At 40.7% G+C, this 25,087-nt stretch overlaps 1 protein-coding gene across 1 annotated transcript in view; it reads right to left on the bottom strand.

Annotated features, from left to right (window-relative positions):
• Positions 1-25,087, bottom strand: part of SERGEF (secretion regulating guanine nucleotide exchange factor) — a 242,658-nt gene that overhangs the window by 185,774 nt on the left and 31,797 nt on the right. The window contains 1 exon segment of the mRNA XM_069073139.1: positions 2,574-2,737. Coding sequence (XP_068929240.1) covers positions 2,574-2,737 — 164 coding nt within the window.

Below are 25,087 nucleotides of genomic sequence, written 5' to 3'. Positions count from 1 at the left end.
CAATGTTTACAGAACTAAAAAGTTAAATAATTGGAGAAAGGTCTAATGTTCATGGCCAAGTCAAACTAGTAGAATAAAAATGATAAGGCTACCTACATTATCCTACAGATACTTACTTACCTTATCTTACTATATCTAGCAAACTATTCTACTTTATAGAATTAAGCAAAAAAATAAGAAAATTCACATGGGAACCTTTCAGGAAATACAGTAGAAAAAAGTAAGAAGGAAAGGGGCTTAATGTTAGAGGATCTCAAGCTACATTGTAGAGAAATAATAACAAAAATTATATATTGTTGTTCGGTCATTCGGTCATGTCCAACTTTTCGTGACCCCATGGACTCCACTGTCCATGGAGTTTTCTTGGCAAAGATACCAGAGTGGTTTGCCATTCCCTTCTCCAATGTAAAAAACTACATACATGTGTGTATACATATATATGTTTATATATATATATGTATATATATAATGGGATAAAAAACTGAAAATAAAGAGAATAAAACAGATAAATAAATTATAGAAAATGACAGAAGTCTAGCATTGGACAAATTCAAGACCATAAATGATTGGGGAAAGAACTCCATTTGACAACCCCTGCTAGGAAAACTGGGAAGGAATCTCATGATTGAATCAATGTTTGTAAAGTACTTTACAAACTTTAGATCACCATATAAATGTCAGGTTGTTTTTGTGGTGGTTGCTGTTTTCATTATTACTATCATTTCACACACATCAAATTAGTAAAGGTTGTTGGAGAGGCTGTGCAAAGTGAGGCACACTAATTCACTTCTAGTGGTGCTGTAAATTGGTTCAACTATTCTGAGGGGAAAAAACTTTGGAATTACGCGAGAAAATTCCCATTCTTTTTTTTTTCCACATTCTTTGACCCATTACGGTGACTATATTCCAAATTACTGACAGCAAGAAAAGGTCTTATATGTACAAACATATCCATACAAGCACATTTGTAATAACAAAAACCTGGAAACAAAATGAGCCCAACAATTGTGAAAGGATTGAAAAAACTGTAGTATAATGTATGCAGAGGATAGTCACTGTATTGTAAAGGATGGCAAACAAGAAGAATTCAGAAAAGCACAGAAGACTTTTATAAAATTATTCAGGGTAAAGAAAGTAAAACCAAAAGAACCATATTCACAATGACCACAACAACCTAGAGAGAATATGAACAACTCCAGAAACTTAAGTGAAAGAAAACCATCTTGGCATCATCCTATCCACATTAAAAGATCTATCTCCCTTTATATGAACAGTTAATTGATAACAAAAGTGTCAATCAGTCAACAAGCATTTATTAACTACCTACCATATTCCAGGAAATGTGCTAAGAGCTTGGAACACAAAAAATACACATAGTCAAAATCACTTAGTGTTACTTAATTGTCTTTTGAGAATATGGAGGGGGGGGATTAAAGGAGAAAGGGGGGATGAAGAAAGTTATTTTGTATCAAATGTAAAAGTAATTTTTTTATCTTAGAAAAAGATCTCCCTCCTCCAATGGTATTTAGCCTGGGATCCATGAATTTATTTTCTAAAATATTTTAATAACTATATTTCAATATAGATTTCCTTTGCAATCTTATACATTTTGTTTTATGCATATAAAAGCATTCTGAGGAGTCCATGGGGTTCACCAGATTCTGACATGAAAAGGCTCAGAACCCCTGGCCTACTCTGTTCTGAATACTATATGGGAGGAAGAAAGACTGAGGAAAAGAGGAGGAGAAAAGGGAAAAGTACAGATAGAAGGAGGAAGATGGATTGTAAGGCCTGGGCTGGTATGGTTGGTGAGGCAGAAAGATACGTGTCCTACATAAGCCAGAGATGAGCCAGGTCAGGCCTCCTGGGTGAGAAAACCTTCTAAGTAGGAAAAGAATTGTAATTAGTCTGATGGTAATTGCAGAAAGATTGCTGGCTTATTAATTTTTTCAACAGGCTTGGAATACAGATTGAGTCACTCCATTAAAGCTACCTTGAACTCAGAAGTACAGCCTGCCCTATCACTGCTAGGACACACTGTGTGAATGTGTGTGCGTGTGTGTGTGTTGTTTTGTTTTGTTAAGGCAGGAGTAAAACAAAGCTTACTAACAACTCAATCCAAGGAGAAAGCAATAGACCAACCAGAAACAGAAAAATTAAGGTAATCAGAGAGGAAGCAATGGAACAAAGCAGCTTCCTTCCCATGGGGGGATGTGAAAGATTAGAAGACAAGGCTGCCAAAGAGAATCCAAAGGGGAGCCCAGGAATCAAAGACCTTCAGACCTGGGAGAGATCTCAGACAACATGTAGGTCAACTCTCATAGTATTTTATAGAAGACAAAACTTGACAGTCAGAAAAGTGAAGGGAAAAAAAACAAGGAAAAACAGGTAGGACTTAATCCCCCATACACTGACTCTGAGTACAGCATTCTCATCACTGTTATTGGCTCCCCACAACCTGGCCTATATAGGCCACACCTCATCACCATGTGTCTAGAGGGCCAAGACACTCTTCTCCAGTCTGAAGAAATTCATTAACTGAAAATTCATTTTTAAAAAAGTTTCTTTCTCACCTCAGTCACTCCTTCTAAGCAAGGAAGGGAAGAAGGCATGGTGGTCAACATTCTTGTGCTGGACAAGAGTAATTCACACTCTCCTTTATATCTCTCATGGCCATCCACTTTCCTCCCAAGTTGACCATAGTCAGCACGGCCCCAGGTAAACACCTTGCCAGTCTCTAAATGCAAATATTTTAATTAAAGTTAAAGACAGACAGTTTCACAGTCTCAGTAGCATATGATAACAATCACTTAGAGTAACTCCCATTTTTAATGCCCTTGGAAGTTTAACAAGCACTTTCCTCATAACCACTCAGAGAAGTAAATAGTGCAGCTAGGTGGCATGGTAGATAGGGAGAAGAACATGGGGGTCATAAAGACTTGAGTTCAAAACCTGCCTCAGATCCTGCCTACTAACTGTGTGACCCTGGGGAAGTCACTTGACCTTGTTTGTCCCAGTTTCCTCATCTGTAAAATGAGCTAGAGAAAGAAATAGCAAACCACTTCAGTATCTCTGTTAAGAAAACCCCAAATCGGGGAGCCAGGTGGCTCAGCAAGTAAGAGCACCGGCTCCAGTGTCGGGATGACCTGGATCAAATCCGGGCTCAGATACTCAGCACCACATCCAGAAATAACTGGCCGTGTAACCTTGAGCAAGTTACTTAACCCCGATTGCTTAAAAAAAAAGAAAAAACCCAAATGGAGTCATGAAGAGTTGTACAGGAATAAAAACTGACTGAACAACAAAATGAGGACAATAAAAATACTTATCTTACAGGGTTGTTGGGAAGATCAATTGAGATAACATTTTTGCAAACCCTGAAGCACTACATAAAAGCCAACTATCATTATTAGTGGAAGTAATAAGGTCCTTATTTTACTGATGAGAAAAGTAAAGTTCACTGAGTATGTATCAGATTAACACCACTAGGGATTCATGGAATCATATATTTAGAGCCAAAATGTACCTTCTAGGTAAGCAAGACCTCATTATACAGACAAGGAAACTGAGGCCCAGGGAGGTTGTTTGGAGGATCAAATGAGACAATATATATAAAGTCATTGGGGCTAAGACTGTATCTAATTAACACAGCTTGGAGATTTGGACCTAGAAGGTCAAGCCCAACACCTCATTTTGAAGATAAGGAAACTGAGGCCCAGATTGAAGGGACATGCTTCTTGGCACTAAGTGACAGGGGGCTCAGAATATGAACCAAGAGCTCCTTTCTCCAAATCTGGTGCTCTTTCCCCTGTTCCACTTAAATAAACATGAAACCAGTCAGCCTTAGGCAGAGGTCATTTCAGGTATCCACCACCGTCCCTTCTTGCCACCACCATCCCATCACCCTTCTCAGATGACTCACACCTGCGTGTCTCCCATCACCTTCCCATGGGCTGCTATCCAGCAGCTTCCTACCATCCTGACCCTTTCTCCATCAAAACAGGCCTGTCCCTGAGGGCCTCATTCTATGTTTGCATTAATTAATGCTGGACAAGAGCTACTGAGTTTCCCCCTCCCAGGTAATATACTTGCAATATACTAGGGACCTGCAAGATAGTCCTTAATCTAAAGGAAGTGACTTAATTGAGCTGGCAGCAGGCAGAGGGGGAAGGGTGGTGGTATCCTTAGGCAGGACTGCTTTACATGGGCCTTCATGCCATACCACACCATGCCACTTAACACTGCATGGCAGCTGGATTGTGCCATAGATAGCACACTGGGACCTGGCATTAAGAAGACCAGAGTTCATGATGGAGTCTGAATACAGATTGAAACATACCACTTTTCTTTCTTTTTTCTTCCTTCCTTCCTTCCTTCTTTATTTCCTTCCTTCCTTTCTTTCTTTCTTTTCCTTCTTTCCTTCTTTCTTTCCCTTCCTTCCTTCCTTCCTTCTTTCCTTTCTTTCTTTCTTTGAGTTTTCTTTCACAAAATGACTAATATGGAAATGTTTTACATGATTACACATGTATAATCTATATCTGATTACCCATCCATCACAGGGAGGGGGGAGAAAAGGGAGGGAAAGAATTTGGAACTCAAAATTTGTTTTAAAAAAAGAACATTAAAAATTGTTTTTATGTGTAATTAAGAATTGGGAACTCAAAAATTTGTTTTAAAATAATGTTAAAAGTTGTTTTTTATATGTAATTAAGAATTTGGAACTCAAAATTTGTTTAAAAATAATGTTAAAAATTGTTTTTACATGTAATTAGGAAAAAATAAAATAAAATATTACTTTTTTTTTTTTTTTTTCAGAAAAAGAAGACCTGAGCTCAAATCTGAACTCAGATTCTTACTAGTTGTTTGCCCCTGGAAAAGTCCCTTAATCCTGTTTCTCTCAGTTTTCTCATCTATAAGATGAGAGCTGGAGAAGGAAATGGCAAACCACTCCAATAGATTTGCCAAGAAAACCCCAAATGGGGTCAAGAAGAGTCAGACATGACTGAAACAATTGAACAACAACAAATGGCATATAGTAGGCACTTAATAAAGGCCTACTTGCTTCCCTCCTTCCTTTCTCTTTATTCCTTCTTTCTTCTTTCCTCCTTCTCCTTTTTTCCTTCTTTCTCTTCCTTCTTTCTTCTTTCATCCCTTCTTTTTTCTTTCTTTCTCTTTCCTTCCTTCTCCTTCCTGCCTTCCTGCCTACACAGAGAGCTATCTATTCCAACATCTCTGAGAATGGTAGTAAATGACTCTTAATAAAGATGGAAAGCACCCTCTGTCCCCCAACAGTGAGCAACATGGAAACTCCCTGAATGCATTCAGTTCCACATTTGTTTTTCCAACAGAAACGCAAACCCCGACGAGACACAGATTATTAACAGATTTGCTGCAATCAATATGCATGACCATGTGCCCTGCATAAATTCTTTATACATATTTGTTTGAACAAAGAAAACCTTTGCATAAGACACAAAACATAAAGTAATGCATATTAAATTCTCAGATCTCCTACATTCTTGGTGTTTGGTATCAAAGCTTCATCTGGCCCCACATCTAACATATGGTTTGTAGCTCCTTCGAGGAAGGCATCTGCTGAACCAAATGAAATGATGGCGAAACGTCCAAAGGCAGTCTCCAATGGGGGGTTTTCTTGTTGCAACTTCACTTACTCCTTCAACCATCTAGCAAACCTGAATCAAAAACCTACAACGTGCAAGGCCCTAGCTTGGGCACAGAAAGGGGGATATCAAAACATACAAGACTTGGTTCTAGGAAGCTCATAGTCTTGAGGAAGCAGGTGAAAAGATCCTACAGATCAACAGTTAGACAATAATCATTCATTAAAGGCTTACTACGTACCAAGCACTGGGTTAAGTGCTAAGGACGCACTAGCCTGCATCAAAGTCACTCCCCTGGAGAAACTTAGGTTCTTAATGGAGGAGACAATCCAGAAACAATCTACACAGACAAGACAGAGATAGTATAAATGGGAGATGATCTCAGAGGAAAGGCACTAGCAATGTGTGGCCAAAGAATAACCATTAATTCACAAACATTTATTTATTACATGAAAGCACTGTGGTAGGTGGGGTGGGGTATGGTGGGGAATGAAATTTGTGGCAGGGTTGGGTGTTTTTTTGTTTGTTTTCTTCGATGGCAGTTAAGAAGTAACATCATACAGTGGACGGTTAGCTTCATGGTTAGGAAGTTCAAGTCCTACCTATGACATATACGGATTATATAGCCTTGAGCAAGACATTTAATTCATCAATATTTTAACAACTTTCTAATTCTGTAATGTGCAAAGAATTGCTGATCTGCTCTAGAGGAGGGCCTACACCAAAGGAATTCCATGTCTGAATCCTCCAAAATTAAAAGGACACAGTCCCTGCCCTAAAAGACTTTTACATCTGGGGTGGGGTGGTACAGAGAGGTAATGTTACATGATCACAGATAATTAAAGTACAAGGTAGTGTTTGATAGGGATTTGAGGCAGTGGGGGAGACATCCATGGTGTTTTAAGAAAATTTGAAAAGGGAGCATATCAATTAGATCCAAGTACCTCAAAGTCCCAGAACTTCAGATCTGGAAGGGATCCTTTTCAAAGAACCAAGCAAGGAACTCCTCTTCCAAATCCCCAAGTGATTATCCAGCCTCCACTTCAAAACAACACCAGAAAAGATGTCACAAGGTCACCCACAACCAACTGCCAGATAACTGGTTCCGACTTTTAGCAGAGTGCCTTGCACATAGCAAGTGCTAACAAATGTTGAATGATTGATTTGAAGTGCTATGGAGCATAGAAACATAGAGACTGTCCAGTCCAACCCCCTTACTTTATATATGAAGAAACTGAGGCCCAAGGAAATTAAGTGATTTGTCCCCAGTCACACAAGCAATAAGTGGCAAGGCTAGGATTTGAACTCAGATTCTGTGACATGAAGCATTTCAAGCTTATCTATCATTCATTCCATGGCCTCTACGAGATCAGAGAAAGAAAAGGTCACTAGGGGCTAAGCAGGTTTCATGAGGGAACTGGGATATGAACTGAGTTTGAAAAGATAACAGGAAAGAAGAAGGAAGAAGGGATTCTAGGAGACATACATAGATGTGTACATATGACATGAATGGATGAATTTGACAGCAGGGGATATAGCAAAGGAAGACCATCTGGGACTAGGCTATGGGGGAAGGACAGAGAGCAGTATTTCTGAAGGTGATTGTTTTGAGGTGGGTTTAGAAGAAACCCTACTCTCTAGTCAATGAATGAACATCTTCCATTTGCTCATATCCTACGGTTGGTTGTCCAGTTGGTCAGTGTGCTTGCCAATCTTCCAAGTGCCATGTGTAATGAGCCATATTATGTCCAGGACCAAACACTAGCTATTCCCAAATGACATGATTTGGGAATTTGGGGGTTATCATACAATAATCTTAGTATAGGAAACAGCTGTTTGAAAATGAAAAAAAAAAATAAAGCAGGAAAAATTCTACTCATCTCCAGAGGAAGAACTGATAGAGTCTTGAATACATATTGAAAAATACTTTTTTAAACTTTCTCTATTTTTCTCTCTTCTTTTTTTGGTTTTGTTTTCTTTCACAACATGACTAATATGGAAATGTTTTACATAACTGCACGTGTATAACCTATATCAAAGTTCTTGCCTTCTAAATGAGGAGGGAGGGAAGAAAAAGCAGGAGAGAGGGAGAGAATTTGGAACTAAAATTTAAAAAAAAAAACAAGTATTACAAAATTTGTCAATGTAATTTAAAAAATAAAATTTTCAAAAAAAAATAAAAAGTAGGAATATAGAGAGTTTGAAGTTATGAGGTCTCACATTATATTCTTTATCACTAATTGTCAAAACTATCTCTGTTGGATTAAACAATAAAAAGTAAATCAATCGAATAATTTAAATAAGATCTGGAGGGAAATATAAAGCTATATAACAATCTAGTGTTTGATAAATCCAAGGATAATTAGGGGATGGGTTCTTTCCTCAATAAGATCTCCTAGGAAATCTATAAAGCAATTTGGTGGAAAATTAGTTTAGAACAGTATCTAACACCACATAGTACAATAAATGCTAGCTAAAAATAAGAAATAGAATCATAAAATGCCAGAATCACACCTTTGAGAATGGGGAGAAGGGAAGGGCGGGAAATGTATCCAAATACAGGATAGAAAAGAATGTAAAAGACAAAAAAAAATCATCTCCATTGTGTAAAAAAAATATTTTTTGAAGGTTTGCACAAATAATGCAAACAAGAATTAGGGAAAAAAAAGATACAGATTGGGAAGAAATATTTGCATTAAAAATCTCTGATAAAAGTCTGACATCCAAAATCTCTAGGGAACTAACACATATCTATACAATTAATACATGTTCTCTAAAAAATGAGTGGTAAAAGGATATAAAGTTTTCCAAAGAAAAAATGCAAATTATTAACAAACATTTTAAAGATTTAAAAATAATTACTAATCAGAGAAATACAAATTAAAACAACAGTGATGTATCATCTCTTAATATTGTCAAAAAGGGAAAATTCAATGTTAGGAGGCTCTTTGGCAGACAAGCATGATAATCCACTGCTATTAGAGCTGTGAAATGGTCCAACTAATCAAAAAAATAATTTCAAATCCTGCATTAAAGTTAATAAACCCATCTATACTCTTGACTCAGAGAACTCACTACTGTGATTATATCACCAAGGAAGCTAATGTCAGCAAGAAAATATTCATATGAAAATAAATAGCAGCATTATTTATTACACAAAAACCTAGAAACAAAATATAACCAATGATAAGGGAACAGCTGAACCAGTTATGATGTATGAATGCAGTAGAATATTATTTTACCATACATGAAGAACTCAGAGAAGACAGGACAATCTATATAAACTAATACAGAGTTAAGAAAGCAAAAAGGTAAATAAAGACAAATCTAAACTGCAACAAATACTCAGGTCAATGAAGATAGACAGAATTGGTAACAAATCAGGAAAATGAAAGCACACATTCATCCTTTCTACTAACAATCAGAAAATTACCAAAATAGAGAGTGACATCTACTATTATCAACCTATCAGGCTGTATTGTGAGGAAAATTCACGTGGGAGGGCATTGGAGAGAGGAGGGATGAGGGTCCTTAATGATGAGTGGTATCCATTGTACCAAAAGGAAAAACCAATGAAAACTGTTTTAAAAAATAAATAAGAACAGAGCACCAGCCCTGGGGTCAGGAGGACCTGAGTTTAAATCCAGCCTCAGACACTTAATACTTACTAGCTGTGTGACCTTGGGCAAGTCACTTAACCCCAATTGCCCTGCCTTCCACCCCCAAAAAATAAAGGAATAATAAAGGAATTCTTACAAAGGAAATATACTAAATGGAAATACAGTCTCTTCACTTGACAGATGTTTATTAAGCTGTGCCCTGTGCTTGGAACTGCCTATGCCAATACTTCCCTCAATTATATCTAATAAGATGAATATTGAAATGAAGATTTTAAAAACACACAAATATGAATTTCAGGACATTTCCAACAATTGAATCCACAAAAAAGATGTTCCCTAAGGTACCATAGAGTATCTATGTTTCAAGCTGAAATCAATTCATGGCCTAAATTTGACAAGTGAATCTTTTTTCATGGAGAGAGGAATTATAGGGAGGCAGCTATCATAGGAAGGTAGGGAGTTAGAGTGGTAGATTGAGTCAGGAGGACCTGTGTCCAAATCCTAACACTTCCTACCTGTAGATTCTAAATAGCTTAGTCTCTGGGCCTCAGTTTCCTCGTCTGTAAAATGAGGAGACTGGACTAGCTGCCCTCTAAATAAGGTCCTTTCTAGCTCCAAATCTGTGATCCTATATATTAGCAATATACACAATGGACAAATTAAAATTGTATCACAGGTCAGCTTTGAAAGTCATACATTGCGTATAATTGATAGACTATTGCTTTCTTTTCAATGGGTAGGGGAGGGACTAGAGGGAGGGAGAGAATTTGGAATGCAAAATTTTTTTAAAAAAGAATGTTAAAACAAAATATATAAAAAGGAAATTTACATGTTGCATTTCTATTTTTTTAAGCAAACTGAGGAGATGTGTGTTTTCACATATCCTCTTTTTTTGTTCAACTTCATATGTATAAATGTTCTTTTTTTTATATTCATTAAATTCAGACAAAATTTTTTTTAAAAATATGGTGTCAGTTTCAAGGTGAAAGATGAATGGAGGGAAATGCAAAAGTTCTATAAATAATGTCAGTGAGTAAAATGTAATTGGAATTTTTATGCACAACCACAGATGGGGAAGGAGGACACAGTCTTATGAAAAGAGAACACCGCAAAGCTTGCTGAGCTCAGTGCCAAGCACGAGGAAGGACACCCAGCGCTCCAGAAGGGGCTCAGAGGAGGAAGGGCTCAGCTCCCTCTGGAACAGTCCAGGAAGGTTTAATGAACTAATATATATCAGTTATCTGTATTGATGCCTTACCCATCCTCGTCTCCCCTCCACTAGACTGGATGCTACACAAGGGTAGGAAAGCAGGGACTAGGGCTTGTGTCCCATCTAAACTTCCTACTTTTCCCAGTACTGAGCCCAGGGTACTATTCTTTGCACACAGGCAGCTAATACATGTTTTTAAATTTAATTAAAATGTTGAACTAAGAAACTGGAGTTGAGCCTTTCATTATGCAGAGACTAATGGTGAGTATTGCTGGGAAGGGGAGGTTAAGATAAGAAGAGAATGATTAAAGGCACAAAAAGGGGACAGCATAAAGTATAATACCAATCCATTCATAGACCCAAATATGTCTCAAGCAAAGTCTGAATGAAAATGACCTACCATGCATGGGGTACAGTGAAAAGCATATTGTACTTGTAGTCAGAGGACTTGGGTTCAAATTCCAGGTATAATACTAGCTGCATGTTCTCTGGACCTATGTTTCCTCATTTGTAAATATGAAAAAGTTGAACTAGATGACCTCTAAGGTTCTAGCCATCTCTAATTCTGCAATCCTACAGGCTGCCTTCTGCCACTGCTTTGTCGATCTCTGTTTGTAATGTGTTATACCCTACTCACACCCACCACAACGTTTTCCATTGCTCTCTGACTGAATACTCAAGCCAACATGTGCTGATAACTTGGGCGGCCCAGAGGCCTGAAAGGATAGCCTCTTTGGGGGATGAATAGGGATAGAGTACACACCTTAGGCTAGGTTAAGAACTAGAGTTTTGTAGGAATACCAAATCCAAGGGGCTGATATGGGAACAGGAAACTGGGACATAAAGCTGGAGGTGGAAATGAAGGGATGCCCTATCCAAAGTGTCAGTGAAATCATTGTTTGTCCAATATAATCAAGACTCTTTGAAGGTGCCAACCTGCTGATGTACAAACTCCATTCCCACTTTGCTTTAATAATCAAGCCCATGACCACATCAATATATGTGCCAAGACCTCTCCTTACCTGGACATATCATTAATGCTATGGAAATTGACAATATCACTCCCCCTTGAACACCTCCCCGGACCACAAAGACCAGTTCTTGGTATGGTGGAATCATGGACAGTTGGCCTCTAGTGAGTGCATTCCAACCATGAGGGCTAATTAGTACAAAGCCAAGGCAACAAGAAATGGAATGCCATGTATGAAGAAAAGCAAGAAGACCAGTCTGCCTGACCCACTGAGCACATGAAGGGAAGTAAGATATATTAAGTCAAGGCACAATAATAATTGCACTACCTACCTCATGAAATTATGAGAAAAGTATGCTGCAAACTTTGGACATTGTGTAAATGTGTCATCAATTATCATTTATTCATTTGTTCAACAAGCTTTTATGCAACACCTACTGTATACCCAGCTCTGCACCAGATGCTTCAGATACAAAAACTAAAATGAAAATGTTTACATTTTATTGGAGGAGTTCATATTCTATTAATCAACAGGCAATAGAGCTCACTTCTGGATGACACCTGTAGCCTAATCACCAAATTTTAGGTTAAAGGTGCATAGTCAGACTTCAATCCCCATCTAACCCTAAAGGCTTCCCTTTGGAACTGATGGTCAGACTGGGCAGGATCTGACTCCCTCAGGGAGCTGAAAATACTAGGGGGATCATGATACACAGGTTGAGTGCTGGGGAAAATTCAATGTAGGAGTCATAGCTTACCAAGAAAAAGTAAGGGGAATGTACATGTTCTGGGTGGTTGAGTAGGCTGAGTTATTGACACACAATTTTGCAGTGAGCAATATGGGGTCCATAGCAGCCAAAATGCCATTCTAGGACTTAGCTAGGATGTTCTGTCTCGACATCTGACTGAGGGTACTGAGCTATATAAAAGGTGTCTCTTTACCTGGGGTGGGGAAGATTTGACTCAAGCAGTCTAGAAATATGGGTTAAACTTGGGAACTCCAATAGGAAATTATATGAGAGGGAAGACCACAGAGCTAGAAAACTTCCCTTAGCCATGATAAAAGTCCACCACAAGACTGGAAGTGAATTTTCTTGCCCAAAAATCCACCAAAATGGTATCCTATTTCTGAGACAACAAAGGGGTATGTTAGAATCCAGCTTAAAAGACCTGCATAGAGGGAGAATCTATGACCTCCTGAGGCATCCCATTCTACTTGTGGACAGTTTTAATGGAAGTTCCTCCTCCTTCCTCCCCAACCTAAAGTCTAAATATGCCTCTTGGCAATTCTTACTAATTTCTTCTAGTTCTGCATTCTGGGACCAAACAGAACAAAGCTAATCCTGCTTCCACATGACAGATTTTCCTGCATAAATATTATTATCTCTGAATAAATAACCTTGTATGAACATTATGTACTCACTCAACTTGACTTTTGGACTATAAACTCTAGGAGGGCAGCAATTTGGTCTTCCTGACCCTTGACAGTACAATGTTGAGTGTTTTGCTTTGTTTTTTAAACAGTCTCTATCCTCCAATGTTCCTCCCAATCCACAGAATCAACCCAAGCTATTTCTAGGACTTTAGCATTCCGGATTAATGACAGTAGATGAGTACAAGAGACTAAAGTATCAGAGATCAGAGATCTGGGAGATATTTACAGTTTTTATTAAAATTCTCCTTCTCACTAGAAGTTTGGCCACCAGGGGATAATTTTAGGGGGGAAGGGAGGACATAGCACCTTATGAAAACTGTCTGCTAAGGTTCAGAGGGGTCACTATCTATGTCAGGAGACAAAATACCTGCAAGGATGAAATCATGAAATTTGTAAGTACGAATATTCTTACTTCCCACAGTCATATATGTTTTTAGGCTACCTCTACCTTCCTTCCAGCTCTGGGACTTGCATCCATGCCTGGCCTGGCCAGGAGAATCCTCAGGCCAACAAAGCTCTCAAACATTGCGTACAAAAAAGCAGGCAAATTTAACATGCCTACTTTTCTCTGGTAATGCTTACTTCCCTCCACAAAGCATGGAACAAAGCTCAAGGAAAACAAAACTCTTCCACTTCTCTGATGTGAATGAAGTCATAAAGAAATGGTTAAACAATTTTTTAAAATAATGTTTTGCTAATTATAACACAAAGACCAATTCTGCTTCAAAATCTTCATGCTCCCATGTCATCTGAGCTGAGCCTTTGGTAACCCCCACTGACATAGACTAAATTGAATCATAAATATGGTCTTCACAACCTCGTTCCAAGGGTCGTGGGGGAGGGGGGGTGCATGTGGGGGGGAATTCTAGAGGTAATTCTGCCACTGGCTCATTGGGTTGAACTTCTCTGGGTCTGTTTCTTCCTCTAAAAAATGTAGAGCTTGGACCAACATCCATAAAGTCCTTCCAGTTATGACATTTTATGATGAACAGAGATATGGCAGAACACTGGAAAAGAATAATATATTTGGATCTTGAGGACCTGGTATGAATGCCAGCTCTTACTACTTGTGTGATCTTGGGCAAGCAACTCCCCCTCTTTGGGTTTCAGCTCCTTCATCTGTAAAATGCAGACTGTCCAAGATCTATTCTAGTTCTAAATTGTTTTGTCTTCACTAAAATTTATTAGTCACCCCCACCAAAAAAAAAAAAAAACCCTTTCCTCATTTGTTATGTCTCTCTGAGGTCCATTGTAGTAGGATTCCTTAATTCTAAACATAATGTCCTTCCTTATGCCCCTTCCCCCTGCCCTTTTCTAGAAACTCCAGAGACTAGCAAAGACAGCAGGTAAGAGGAAGTGGTATCATCCAGCTCTCAAAGTAAAATCATCCAGCAAAAGCAAGAAAGAGCATCAGATCAAGTGGAGTTTCCATGCTCTGTGGTTAAACAGCAAGGACTTTCCCTAACCGGTGTTTGGTGTTTCCCTGCCTATGATTTCAGAAATGGGAAATCAATCAGACATTCCAGAATGATAATATATCCCCCCAACCCTTCCTATTACACCCATGGCTGTGGTGTGGAGGTGACAAAGAATACATGCAACCCACCCATCGACTAAGCAGAGTGACAAGACCTTGGCTATAATCGGGGTACGCCAAGTCCAAGGGCAACCAACCCCCTTCCTCTTCCTGCTATGGTCTGGACACCATCCCACCCAAGGTTTAATACCTCTTCACCCCAGCTACAGTGATTAAGACCCCATTGTTTCCTTCTACTTCTGGTGGCTAAGAATCTCTTTATCCCAAACCCCACTGTCCTTGCTGGAATGGAATGGAATGGAATGGAATGGAATGGAATGGAACGGAACGGAATGGAATGGAATGGAATGGAATGGAATGGAATGGAATGGAATGGAATGGAAGCTGACTGAGGGCAGGGACTGTTTTATTTTTGTTCCTGCATCCCCAGAACCTAGCAAACTATCTGAAAAGAACATGCATCCATGATTCTAATGGTCTGAGGAACTCCCATTATGGAAATTCCTTGTACCAATGCAGATGATCACTTTTTCTGTCACTTTATACCTAGAGAAGCTGTGACTTGCCCTGGGTTAACACAACTGTTTATCTCATTTGAACCCAAGCTTTCTGACTCCATGGTTAGCTCTCTAACCACTATGAAAAACTTTATTACACCTTAAATGCCTAAAAAGTACATGTTGATAGGAACTGTCCCTGTCCATGGCTAAATCATGTTAAGCCTTAAACTTTCTGTTATGTGAATTAAAACTTGCTATAATAAAAGCCTATTGCTTTAAGCATTTACTGACTTTTGTGGAAAAGTCTCTCCAAATCCTCAGACAGCAGCAACAGAATGGGATGCGGGCAAACCATGTCTGATGGACCACAGAGGCCACTAAAGACACTGCTATTATAAAAAACACTCTAGCTGATCAGCCTCTATTATGCTTAGTCTGGCAAACTCCCAGTAACAAGGAAGCCCCTACCTCTCCCTGAGGTCATCCAGCCCCCTGAGAAAACTCCCTTTTGTTTCCCATCAGGCACACCAAGGCACACACATCCCTCTTACATCCTAACTCATTTCAGATTCAAACTCTAGTACATCTCACACTTTTAGACTTTTATTAATCATGTTTTAAAATGTAGATTGCTTCCTAATCTTAGCTCAGCAATTAAAAACTCATCTAGCTTGTCTCCATCCCAGAAAGAATAGTTACTATATCTGAGGTTTGCCAAGCTCCTGGCTCAGCAGCCAACCACAGTCTCACTCTGGGCCAAAGTGGGTGGATGGTTTGGGTCAGGTCAGAATCCAAAGACTATGAAAGACTCTTGAGTTTTAGAGCTGGGAGAACCTTCAGAAATTTTTTTGTCAAGCATTACTACACCCCCAATATACACACGCACACGCACACGCATACACACACACACACACACACACACACACACACACCATTTTACAAATGAAAGAACTGAAGCCCAGAGAGAACCTGAGTTCAAATTTTACCTGTAACACCTACTACCAGTGTGGCCTTGGCCAAGTCAAGTTGGGCATCAGTTTCCTCATTTGTAAAATGAAGGGGCTGGACTAGATGACCTCTGAAGTTTCTTCCAGTTTCTAAATCTACCATGGCACAATCAGCTATAATTAATCAATAAGCTAGCATCTTTAAGCACCTTCTTTTGTGCCAGGCACCAGGGTTACAAGGATAAAAAAGAAAATAACCTTTATTCTCAAAAGAATTCTATTCCCAAATCACAAAGGTACATCTACTACTACTACTATTATTACCAATAATATCTGTTTTTAGAGAGTTTGAAGGCTTACAAAGTACATAGGATGAGGGAACTTTTCTCAGGGGAGTGGGCTTAGTCTGGACCTGTGATTTCATCAGTGTGGACAATTCCCAGTGTAAAAACTCCCTCTAACAATGCAGATCAGCAGTCCATCAGTAACTTCAGTCCTAGAGAGTTGTCCAAGGCATAAAAACTTAAATGATTTGTCATGGCCACACCACTAGTATATGACTTGGGCAGAAGGAACCCAGGTCTTTCAAAGTCCTAAACCAGCCTTCTCCATTGCACCACTAAGATCATTAGCTCTGCTTTAAAGAGAAGGTAGCTACAGGGCACAGCAGATGAAGCAAAGTCTTGGAGATAAAAAAAAAAAAAAGAAAAAAGAACTGAGTTTGAATCCTGCCTCAGACATTTACTAGCTGTGTGACCTTGCACAAGTAACTTGACCTCTCTCAGGCTCAAGTTTCCTCAGCTGTAAAATGGGGATAATAACAGCACCTACCTTGCAGAGATTTTACAATTCCCAAATGAGATGAAGTGACTTGCAAACATTAAAGTGCCATGTAAATACTAGCTATTTTTATTTAGAAGTTAAGTGAATTGCCCAGGGTCACAGAAGCTTCCAAGCTCAAGCCCTGATTCCAAATCTGCCCTACCCCATGTCTGGACTCTCATCCCAGGGCTCTCCCAAAGGTGCCAGACAACTGAGGCTGAAGGGCTGGGCTGGTCCTGGACTCTCTATTTCACCCCTCCCCATTTAGGAGTAAATGACAAGGTGACCCAGTCCCCGGCAAGGGTGAACTCGTGAAGGCTGCGGCCACCTCCCTGTAATTGTCTCGGCTCAGCAATCAGCACAGTGCCACTCACGGAGAGGCCCTCACAAAGGCTCTTTGTCTAGGATGCTGGCCCCTCACTAATGACACGTCCAAAATAAAGCTCCCCAGCGACTGGGAGGATCACGGACAGCAGGCCCGTAGCTGGCCACCATCCACTAAAGGAGCACAAAGTCACAGAATGTCAGAGCTGGATCGACCTTGGAGAGCCTCTACGTTCCAGCCTGTTATTTCAAACAGGAGGAAAGTGGGGCAGCGAGAAGGGAGGTGACTCCCCCAAGGTCACAGAGTGAGTCAGGAGCAGGAGGAGATGAGACTGGAAACCAGGTGCTCCATCAGGACAGTCAGCCCTCATTCGCCTTGGTGCAGAAAGGACTGGATGGCTGTGTACAGCACCCGTATCCGGCAGCTAGCAAGAGCTCCCAAGGACATCTCTGCAGGCCACTCAACGACTCTTGGACAAGGGAGGACTCAGAGGGACCACCTGGGATTCTCAGCGTTCCCAGGCACTGGGATGGTAACAGCCCTTTTCCTGAGCAGATGTCTACTCTGAGCTGCCCACATAGGTCTCCAGACACAGGGTTTTAATGCTATCCCCTGCAAAACACCATCTGGAGTATCTCTGTGTCTTTATAATGTTTTTAAAATGTCCATGGCTCCCTTAACCCTGGGGTGCTGGGGTGATGGGGAAAATGACTCCTACTACCTAGAAGCAGAGCTGATTAAAAACTGAGATCAGCTGAGATGGCCTGGCTAGGCTTGGGCCTGCAGTGACCAAGAGTGACCAGAAGAAGCTCTCTCAGTAAGAGCCCTGCAGTTTCAAGGGCATAGAATCTACCTGCCTTACTGGTCAAACTACAAGACTCCCCATTAGCAGGCAGGGAGGGTCAGGAACAGCCACACCAAATCAAGGCAGCTCACAAAATTTCAGAGCTGGAAGAGGCTTTCAAGATCATCTCGTCTACCCAGATAGGCATGTTAAATGTGACGGCTTTTTCACAATAAATGAGAGTCTTGTTGGGTTGGGTGCCCTACTGGCCCAGTAGATTGGCATGGACACAGGTTACAGACTTCACAGGTGGGGAAACTGAGGCCCAGGGAAGACAAGTCCCAAGTCACACCAAGTAGGTGGCAGGCCTGGGACAGGAAACCAGATCTCTTCTTTCTCAGATGAATACTACAAGACTTAATGAAATATCAAAATTGGTTTGCTCTTGCTGAATTTAATTTAAATGGCAATCTACTACAATGTACACAACGACCTCAGTAATGTAAACTTAAAGATCACATAAAAGGTGAATTCTGAGTAATGGAAAAATAAATGAAAGTCCAAGAGAAGATTTAATGAAATATGCTTCCTCTCTCATAGCAGAGATGTGAGTAACTGCTGGCCAAAATATTGTATAGACTGTCAGATATGGTCTCTGTATCAGCTATTTTTGCTTGATTGTTTTCCTTGTTACAGGGAAGGTTGAATCTGGGAAGAAAGGAGGGAAATGACTTTGAAAAAAGCTATCAATAAGCTTTTGTTTGTCATTGAAATCTATGGCTGCAGTATTCAAGAAGAGTGACACTCATAAACTCCATTGTGTGGGAGCCAATGTGCTAGATCTTGGATCAGGCTCTGTCCTTAGCTACCTGCATGAGTGACCCAAATCCACCTTCCCCAACATGGCTTCCAACAAGATGAAAGTACTCTGGTCCCTCTCCCAAAGACAGAAATAACAGCAGCACCAAAGCCATGTGCTTTTTCTTTTGGTGAACTAAGGTACAAAAGACACCAATGGGAGTGACCTGAGAAACAGGCCCACACTGGAAGAAAGTTTTCCTGTCCCACCCCTCTTCCCCACTTTCAAGTCTTCCCTTCTCCAGGTCAAAAGTCCCTACTTCCTCTTGTGACACATGGTTTCCCTTCCCATCACCAATATGGCAGTGGGTCTCCTCTGGATACATTCCAATTTGTCAGTGTATGTTTTCCTCAGATGGAAAACAATACTCCAGATGTAGTCCAAGTCCAAAGTACTGAAGGTCTATTATACCTCTTATTCTGGATATTGTGTTTTTATTAATGCAATATGAGGTCCCGTTGGTTCTCTGGCTACCATGTTACACTGTGAACTAATTAGATTGGTGGTCTGCCATCACCTTTTTAATGTGACCTTCTGTCCAGTTGCCATCCTGAGATTGTGGAATTTCTTTTTTAAATCCAGGAACAGGGTTTTATATTTTGCTGTCATTCAGTCATGTCTGATTCTTCATGACCCCATGGATCATACTGTCCATGGGGTTTTGTGGGCAAAGATACTAAATGGGTTTGCCATTTCCTCCTCCAGTGGATTAAGGCAAACAGAGTTTAAGTGACTTGTCCAGGATCACATAGCTAGTGTATGAGGCCATATTTGAACTCAGGTCTTCCTGATTCCAGGCCCAGCACTATCCACTGAGCCATCTAGTGGCCCTCATTTTATATTTTCCTCTATTAAATTTCATTTTATCCACCCATTCTGTTGAGACATTTTCAAATTCTATTTCCATTATCCAGGCTGCTAGTTTCAAGTTCTGTGTCAGTAACAAATGTGATAAACATGGCATCTTCAACCAACAGATACAAATGCTAAAGCAAACAGAACTGAGGACCAATTGATCTCTAGGATGCTTCGACCATACTCCACCAACACAATGATATCAATCCATTAACCACCACTCTTGGACCACTGGTCAGTCATTCATCCAGCTCCAAATCAACCTAACATATATTAACCTCTGGTCCACATCTCTCCATCTTAACTATAAGGATACTGTCAGAGATTTTGTCAGATGGTTTTCATCCAGGTATACTCGGCCATGACACTGCTCTGTCTACCAGTCTAGCAACCCTATCACAAAAAGGAAGTGAGTTTAGTCAGACATGACTTTATCTTTATGAACCTATACTAATGCAGTGACCACTTCTTTCCTTTCTAAGTATGTTGAAACCAAATCTTTAACAATTCATTCTAGGATTTTTCCACAGGTCAAAGTCAAGCTTGCCATCTTGTAGTTCAAAGAATTTGCCTTCTTGCCTATTTTCAAAATCAAGACATTTCCTCTTCTTCAGTGGGACTACCACCTCCCATTCACCATCCTTTGACAGAGTGTAATGGGAATGTAAATTTGGAAGATCTTCCCTGCCCCTAGGCTAAAGTGCACCTGGAGCCTGGGGTGGGAGGCTTGTTTTTCAGTAGATACTTCTTGATTGACCCGTGGGTCAATAAGGTTGTTACATTCTCTGAGCCAGGAGAAGGCTATGTAAGCCCTGATGTGTAGCTTTGTTTTGGGGCTCACTTTGAGAAGTGTTCTGTGATTTGATATGGATTCTGGGAAGCCGTTGTCCAGAGTCCCCCCGGCTTTGAAACCCAGATGTTGTTTGGTATGGATGTAATGGTTGGACAGTTTGGAAAGCTGTCTACTTGATCTGTTTCTGTCTTGATAATTCTGCCTGTATACTTTGAAGTTCGGGGTGCTGACCTTTTTCCCCTGAACAAGGTAAATGATATATGTCTGACTGATTAAAGTAAGCTTCTTAACCCATTTTGAGTTGCTTTCCTTTGTCAAAGCAGATCCAAGAACCTGTGTTGGCAGCAAACCCTGAGGACGCTTGGGGTGCTTGCTGCTACACAGAGACCAACAGCAGTCTAGTTACCATAGGATAACAGGATCATGGATGTAAAGCAGACAGAGGCATTAGAGATCATCTACTCTACTGTATTCCAATCCCCTCCTTTGACAGAGGAAGGAACTAAGGCCCAGAGGAACAAAGAATCCATCCGCCAATAAACATTAAACACCTACTATGTGCCGGGCACTGGGCCAAGTACTAGAGATACAAAGAAAGGAAAAAAGACAGTCCCTGCCTTTGAAGAACTCACAAATAAAGCGACAGATACAGGATTTGAACCCAGGCCCTCTCATTCCAAATCCAACATTCTTTCCATTACAGTTATGACAGTGGTGTCGCACCCAAATAGAAACAGATCCCTACAGCAGCATCCTGACTTAGAAAATCAGAAACTAACATTAACTACATTGTTGTGTAATTTTATTTATCTAGTTAAACATTTCCCAATTACATTTTAATCTGGTTTGCTCTGCACTCAGGCTTGGCTCCCTGGTTATCTTGCAATGGTAACATGAACCTATTTGGGGGCATCTAAGTTCTCTCTCACTGTTTCCTCCCTTATCTTGGGTCTAAATTCCCTATTGAGCATTTTTATTCCAGTCTTCCCAATCAGAAGATTATTCTCCTTGGTAGAGAAAATAGAAGCCAACTAGGAGTCAAACAGCTCTGCTTTCTTTTCATTGTCTGTTATCAGCCTATTAATACCAAGTAGCCATCTTATCCTTCATTTGATCTTTCTTTGGTCTCTGCAACTTTTTTTTAAAAAGCCCTTTTTGCTGCCTTTAGCATTCACTGCATGCCTGTTGCAATCATTCTGGGCCTTAACATCTTAACATTCTTACACAATTCTTTTGTATTCATCCTAACTGGTCCTCCTGCCTCTAGTCTCTCTCGAAAATCATCTTCCACAAAGGTGCCAAAATTCCCTTCCTAAGGTCGTGGGATGACCATTATCACTTCCCTATTGGAAAACTGATGGTAGCTCCTTATTACCTCGAGGATAAAATAAAATCTCCTCTTTTGGGCATTCATCCAGTTACAACAATCTGGCTCCAAACCACTTTTCCAGCCTTATTTCCATCTAAAATTAGGTTACTAGTTGTTCCCTGAATTCAGCACGCCATCTCCCACCCCCATGAATGTGCCCAGGCTATCCACTAGCCATGGAAGGCCTTCCCTCCCCCCATCAGATTTTTCAATAATGCTCCCTCTTCCTTCAAGGGACCTCAGTGTCACCTCCTCTGCCTAGCTTTCCCTACTTCCCTCTAGTTGAAAGTGATCCCTTTCTCCTCAAATATTCCTAGAGCATTTCACATGATGGTACAATGGAGAGAGCACTAGACCTGGAGTCAGGAAGACCCAAGTTCAAATCTTGCCCCAAATGATCACTTAATTGTGTGATCCTAGACAAGTCACTTTACCTTATTCAGCTTCATTTCCTCAACTGTGCAATAGGGATAAAAACCACCTACTTCACAAGAATCAAATAAAGCATCATAAAGCTCTTTACAGACTGAAAGTGCTCTATAAATCCTAAGTTATCGTTTTTCTTTGCTATCATCATACCCTACTTGTTTTATAATTATTGGTATACATGCCATATTTTCCCCTTTCCCCCAATAGAATGAATGAAGAGCCTTTTGTCTTTATTTCTATCACCAGTGCTTAGCACCAAGCCTTGCACACAATCGGTGCTTAATGTTTGTTAAATCTTCAGTTACCCCTTTTTCTATCTTGTGCACACTTGTGTATACTTTTTGTAAAATCTGATTCTGTCAGTGAGTTCCCTGTGCAGCCACATCAATTTCTTTAGATTTCCCTCTTCCTCTTTACTATAAAACTGTTTCTAGAATCAGAATTTCATCAGTGATACCATCCCATCCTTCTTTATTTTGATTTGTTTAATTTTGTATGATTGGGTCTCCCTATCTCTCCCAGGCTAAAAGCACAGGGCCCACTCATGGGCCTAACTCAGCAGTGATCAGCTTGGGAGGTGTGACTTGCTCTGTTCCCAACTTGAGCTGTTTCGCCTTTCCTTAGTTAGCCTGATAGCCTTTGCCTCCTGAGGATTCATCCTTGTGATGCTGGATTTAGTGCAGACACCAGACTAGCTTCACCTATTAGAACCCAGAACTCCCAAACTCAAGTGATCCACCATCCTCAGCCTCCCCAGCAGGAGAGACAATAGGCATGTGCCACCACACCAACCCATCCCATCCTTCTTGGGCTGATTTGTCCTATGCAGTCTTAGACTATGAGATCTTACCTAACCCTATTCTCTCAAATTTTTGAAATTTGTTCTCCCCAAAGGATCATCTAACCTGTACTTGAAACACTCCAATGAAAAGGAATCTAAGACAGTCCTATTCCATTTTGGGACAACTTTAATAATAGACAAGTTGTTTTGTTTTGTTATTTTTTCTTAGAATCAAGTCTAAATTTACTTCTTTGCAATTCCTACTCAACACTAGCTCTGCCCTTTGGAGCCAAACATAACAATTTAAAATTTCATCTAAATTTTGTTTGTTCCTTTATTTTATCATGTTTTCCCAGGAGACAGAAAGCATCCAAACCCTCTCCCCAACTACTGTGTGGAGAGACCACACAACAGAACAACAGCTGGGTGATGGGCCACAGACTATAGGAGGCAGGATCTGGGTCCCCATTGTCCTGATGCATACATCAGAAAAGAAGAACCATGGAAGGTCAAAGATAGAAGAGGGTGCACAATTGATTTGGAGTCATGGTATCTATGATAAGATCACAGAGCTGGAGAGAACTTCAGAGGTCACCTAATACTTAAAGACAGGTACCAGGACCACGCCTAAGTCTTCTCTTATGTAGCATGAACACCCCACTTTCTTCAACACTTTCTCATAGGGCATTATCTTGAGGCCTTTCTCTAATCTGCTTTCATTCCTCTGAAGTGCTCCAGAAGGCCAATGTCTGTCCTAAAATGTGTCGCCTAGAAATGAACACAATATTCCCATAGGATCTGCCCAGGGTAGCGCTCATGTATAATCCTACCAGTACTCGGGGAATGAGGATGGGCCGATGGATCACACAACCTCTAAAAACCAGGTTAGGACAATTTCCCCCAAAGCAGGCCTGGTCATTCTCAAGGGGCCACAGGAAGAACAGGACCACTGCAATTCGATTTTCCTTCCTATCCTCAGTCTCTGGTTTGTTTTTCCCCAGGAACATGCCCTACTGGTCTCTGGAGGCTTGCAGCTGTGCGCAGTCACAGCCTAATGCCAGACTCTGCTGATTTCAATCCCTTTCACCGCAGAATAGGGTCCCCTACCAGCTGAACCGCCTCCATCACCCTGATGCCTAGGCGGCTTCTCACTGCTGCCACCTGGTGGCATTTCAGAAACCCATCTGTCCAGTTTGGCCCTGCCATCCCAAGCAGGCCCCTGCTTCAGAGGGGTCTGATGGGAACTGGAAACAAGACGGAAAGCTCTCCCTCCATACCAAACAGCAGGAAGAAGCTGGGGCTAACCACAAGTATGGAGGCTGTCTTGGCTCCCACCCTATCCCCATCCGTTCTTTCCTCCAGACACCAGGAGACAGAAAGCATCCAAACCCTCTCCCCAGCTTCTGGGGAGACCCTATAACAGGACAACAGCTGGGTGATGGGCCACAGACTATAGCAGGCAGGATCTGGGTCCCCATTGCCCTGACACAGACATCAGAAAAGCAGAACCATGGAAGGTCAGAGAGAGAAGAGGATGCACATCTGATTTGGAGTCAAGGTATCTATGATAAGATCTCAGAGCTGGAGAGACCTTCGGAGGTCATCTAATACAACCACCATATTTTACAAGTGGGGAAAGTGAGGGCCAGAGATAGGAAGGGATTTGACCAAGGTCACATAGGTAGTGTCAAAAGGGGGGTTTGAACCCAGGCCCCTGGACTCCCAAATCTATTTCTCTAGATTTCATCCTGCAGAATTCCTAGACGAGTCTGAGCATCTGCATTAAATTCTCACCTCTGCTACAAAACACCTGTGTGATATTGGGCAAATCACTTCACTCCTGTGTGACTCTGTTTCCCTGTATGTAAAATAAATGGGTTGGACTTGATCACTAAAGTTCCATCCTTTAGCTGCAAATCCTGTCATCCTAACCCAACACCCTTATTCTTACCAAGGAGGAAACAAAGACTCAGGGATAGGGAAGGGACCTACCTAAGGCCAGAAAGCAACTTGGTGCCTCAACTATAACAAGCCAGGCCTCCATTCTCCTAGTTCACAATTCTTTTCACTCCACCACCCTTCCTGAACTTAGAATATGCCCCCTGAAATATTAAATAAGGGTCGTTTTAGGACCAAGAAAATGAAATCCTTCTTTACATAATGGATAGTAAATAGGATTACCTAACTTACTCCCCTTAAGACAGACAGGGGTTTCTCAACCTGGAATCCA

Source organism: Petaurus breviceps, unplaced genomic scaffold, assembly GCF_028583685.1.
Source record: "Petaurus breviceps papuanus isolate PSGF00001 unplaced genomic scaffold, PetGlider_PUasm1.0 140, whole genome shotgun sequence".
NCBI classification, from domain to species: domain Eukaryota; kingdom Metazoa; phylum Chordata; class Mammalia; order Diprotodontia; family Petauridae; genus Petaurus; species Petaurus breviceps.
This window is presented reverse-complemented; position numbering and strand designations above follow the sequence as displayed.